A 4,306-nucleotide genomic window follows, 5' to 3' on the forward strand; every position below is an offset into this window, starting at 1 on the left:
AGGTCTAGGGTTTCATTCTCACCAGGGGATTAGGATTTGGGTAGTTTTCATCAGCTGTGATGGCCTTTATACCCATCGGGCATGGCTTAGCGTGTGTGTGACCTATGGGCGTTTCAAAAAAAAAAACATTGTTCTTATGCATTGTGTTACTCAAAATATGTTTACTTCTTAGCAAATAATAATAATATTGATAAAACAAAAGGACGGAATAATTATTGATGGACTTAAGATATTAAGTATATATGATGCACGGTAGCGTGATGAAGAAACGCTCTACTTGAACATGTTTTTTTTTATAAGCATACTTGAACATGTGGAATGCCAACGCGCATCAAGGCTACTTTTATTTGACAAACGAATATTATATTTAAAGTATTAATACTTTGATGATTCTAACAAATACCAAATAATTAAAAACCAAAGATTAGCCGTCTCTGTAATTTTAATTAATCCAAAAGCGAAACCACTCTTGAGGGGTTACAAACTTAAATAGTACGATAATTCAAAATATTAAAATAACTTAAAAGGAAACGAAATAATAAAATTGCAACTTACTCCAAAATTAAAGTAAAAGACCAAAATAATTGTAAATTACGGATTTGGAGGTCTAAACGATTGAATTTGACCCAAAAACCATCTTATGCAGTGGCATGGCAAATGATTTTGTAGAGCACGTTTTGCTTCAACCATGCGATTTTCAGCGCAATCCGACACGTTAACAATTAAGTAAATGACCACTACATCCCAATTTCCCATCCCGCTCATACTTCTCCATAAATGCACCAGCTGTGCGTGATCCACATCATATAGATTCACAGAACTCTTGAAGCTAAAATTAGTTGAAAATTCTTTGTCCCGGGGAGAGTAACATTTTAGGATCAAATTTGGCTTTCCTATCTTGAAAAGTTGCCCATTTTGGTCCAAAATGGTTAATCCAATCTTCTTTAGTTGTGTAATAGGGTAGGTACTGCTTGACATCAATGCCAGCATTATCACAGAATTTCAGTATCTCTTTGTTTTGCTCATCAAACTCCTCCCAACTATCAATCCCACTTGAATGCAAAAATCCTACAGTGTAAAAGACATCTTCATCCGGTATTGCTGCAGACATTCTATCGTCCCATCTGCAATTAATTAATAACAATCATAAATTAGTTCCACCAAAAATAATCATAGCCCTAAACACAATAACATATAGACTGTAAAATAAGCTGTATTTTCGCTCACTTGTTTCGATTCATAGGATAAATGAGGATAGGTCCTACAGTGATATTCCTTGTCATCACAATGTCCTTGAAAACACCTGAATCGAAATCTGAGATACGAGATTTGGGTAAAAAGAGGTTTAACCATGGATGTGGAACATCCCATAATCCTTGTGACTGAAGCTTTAGCTCTCCACTTCGGACCCTCTCAAGAAAGTCCACGTAGGATACATCTCTTTTGAACATAAATCCCGGATTAAAGCATAGTCCATCCAGCAGTAATTGCAGTTCCTATAATATGATTAAAAAAATACCAATTAAACATAAAGTAAGATGACAAGAATTGTTTTGAATTTAATTTGGGGATGTCAATATGTACCTGATCTACGGTGTGTTGGGTAGCATCATCATCATAATACTTGGCTAATTCTAGACAGTAGATAATGCAGTGCTCCTTCATGAGGGACGTGATTTTAGGGGTATCGGATGGTGGAAAAAAGGAGGATCTCCAATTGTTTGAATGACTTTGATTGTGTAATAGAAGTGAACCTTCCAAGTAGTGAAGTGCGTTCTCTTGATACCTTCCATTGATTGAGATCAAACTTTCTTGGTCCTTTGTGAAAGCTGTGAAATCGCTGTAAAGCATTCTTACCCACTTGACCTACATACGCAATCAAAACAATTATGAAAGAGATTTCAGCAACTGGTATTCCAGTTATATCAATTGCTGAGTTTTACGTACATGATTTCATGTGCATTATCTAGAATATATGGAGTTTATAAAACTCACTTGAATCATGTGTATTAAACTCAGTATTTGTGATAATCGAATATCAATTACGGAGATTTTTATCATTTTTACAATCAAAATGTGGTCATTTAAGTATTTAACTTGAAGAGCCACGTGCACCGATTTTATTTTATTTTATTTAAAAAATCAAATATTTATTTAAATGTTCAACCCACCCTCTTTGGTGCTGGTTCCAAGGCGATTCGTGCTCGGGTGATAATGCCTAATTGACCCAAACCTCCAAGTACACCATAAAACAGCTCCGGACTCGCATCTCCCGAGCAAGTCACCAACTCGCCCTTTCCTGTAAAAAAGATTTGGAATATTTATCAAACGATTGTATTTGTAGCACTACCTTCCTCGGCTTCCCAAAATATCAAATCAAATGAAATGAACAAACTAATATTAACATAATAATTAATGTCACCCAAACGACTAAGCTATATAACTAGCTATATATGGCTAGTCTCTTAATATTAATTTAATTACATGTACATACCAGTTATCACATCCATCATATTAACATTGCTGATCTGAGGCCCAAAACGGAACGTTTGGCCACTGATTCCGGCATTAGAAAGTGTTCCACCAACGGTAAGGTACAGGTAATCGGTCCACGAAACCGGTGCAAGACCATGTTTTAGTGTCTGGTGCAACACATCAACCCATAGTTGCTCACCCCCAACGTCTGCATAAAACCCCGAATCGACACTTCCGGAGACAAACACTCCACTCTCATTTACGTTCTCTCTCAAAGCCATCATGTCCACCACAACCCCGTCACGTGCCATGGCCTGTCCACGGATGGAATGGCTATGGCCCCTAGCGGCTATAGTGACGGGAACAGTGGAGGAATATGCGAATTTGACGAGATTGGTGATGTCTTGCACCGACGATGGCCGTAGAACTGCCGCTGGAGTTTGGTGAACTATGTTGCCGTAATCGCTTGAGGCCAATTTTATCGAATCAGCATCAACATGGAGCCTATTGGAGATGTCAATGTATTTTATAAGGAATTCATTTCGGAGTAATGTTATCCATGGCTTGGATTTCCTTGTTATGGATACCAAACGGGTTATGAATAACAAGATGAGCAAATATGTTTTGCTTGTGAAATTCTCAGCCATTTCTGTCTATGGTTTAGGGGGAGAGAGAGGGGGCTTAATGATTTTTATGTTAGGTGGTGTATATATAGGAATGAAAGTATTTCTCCTTCCTAAATTTGCACGAATTTTTTTTAGATATTTTAAAATTATTTTTAAAAAGATTGTGATAATATAACATTGTATACAATTAAATCTTTCTGTTGCAATATGGTCATCTAAAATACATATATAGATATATATATGGTGATGTAATTGTTACTATTACTATCACTACCAAGATAATGATCATTAGCCGCGGCTAAAACTGCGATCATTGTGCCGTAGATTATTCTAGCATTTGTAAACTGCTGGGATATATTGTCAGCGAAGCTACACCTATACCTAATTTTAATAATATAATATTTATACAATTAAATTTTTCTGTTACAATATCGTCATCTAAAATACATATAGATATATATGGTAATAACATTATTACTATGGGAAATTTTATTTGCACACACCAAAACTACTAAGTTTACACCACCTACTTCAATTATATAAGTTTACACCAATATTTTCTAACTTTACACCAAAATTTTAATAAGTTGTCTTAAAATACTCTTTACTTATAAAATATGAAATACATATTTGTTAGGTGAGGTCTAGTTGCACTCCACGGATTCTCATTCACACCCCAAAACTAAGAAACCCCATTAAGAGAGAGGGGGCTTAATACACGTTTTTTTTTTAATGTTTTTTCAAAAAAACCTTAGTGCACCCCAGATACAGTTATAACCACAAAAAACAAAGTATTAACATGGCATAAATCCTTCGCATTAACTTGGCATTAAGCCTATACACATGAACCATATCTTTATCCAGCCATTCTCCCAAGGTCAGATGGCTCATTTGCAAGGCTCTCTGCAACTGATTAGGCTTTGAACTCTCTTGTCGATGGTGAATTTGTCCCAAGTATCTCATCCTCATTTGCCAATAGAGAGTGCAGCTGAGGTACAGAACTGACAGCAAGAGCTTCTCTAGTCTTAAGTAAGCTTTCCAGATCAATGTTTAGTTTGCTCACTATAGGATTGAATTGGAATGGGATGTCTAATTTTCACTTCTACTGTCAAATGAAGAGCCATAGTATCTAAGGAGGTACAGAACTCACAGCAAGAGCTTCTCCAGTCTTACGCAAGCTTTCAAGATCAATATTCTCTAGTTTT

General features: G+C 36.0%; 1 protein-coding gene across 1 annotated transcript; it reads right to left on the reverse strand.

The window, feature by feature from the left end:
- Positions 1-835: 835 nt before the first annotated feature.
- LOC120003143 (cytokinin dehydrogenase 3-like) lies at positions 836-3,122 on the reverse strand. The gene is made up of 5 exons (XM_038852057.1): positions 2,495-3,122; positions 2,172-2,299; positions 1,585-1,866; positions 1,228-1,496; positions 836-1,124 (listed from the first exon to the last, which is right to left on the reverse strand). Exons 1-5 carry the CDS (start codon positions 3,120-3,122, stop codon positions 836-838), a joined length of 1,596 nt encoding a protein of 531 aa, XP_038707985.1.
- Positions 3,123-4,306: the final 1,184 nt, after the last annotated feature.

The sequence above is a fragment of the Tripterygium wilfordii genome, chromosome 7 (genome assembly GCF_013401445.1).
Source record: "Tripterygium wilfordii isolate XIE 37 chromosome 7, ASM1340144v1, whole genome shotgun sequence".
NCBI classification, from domain to species: domain Eukaryota; kingdom Viridiplantae; phylum Streptophyta; class Magnoliopsida; order Celastrales; family Celastraceae; genus Tripterygium; species Tripterygium wilfordii.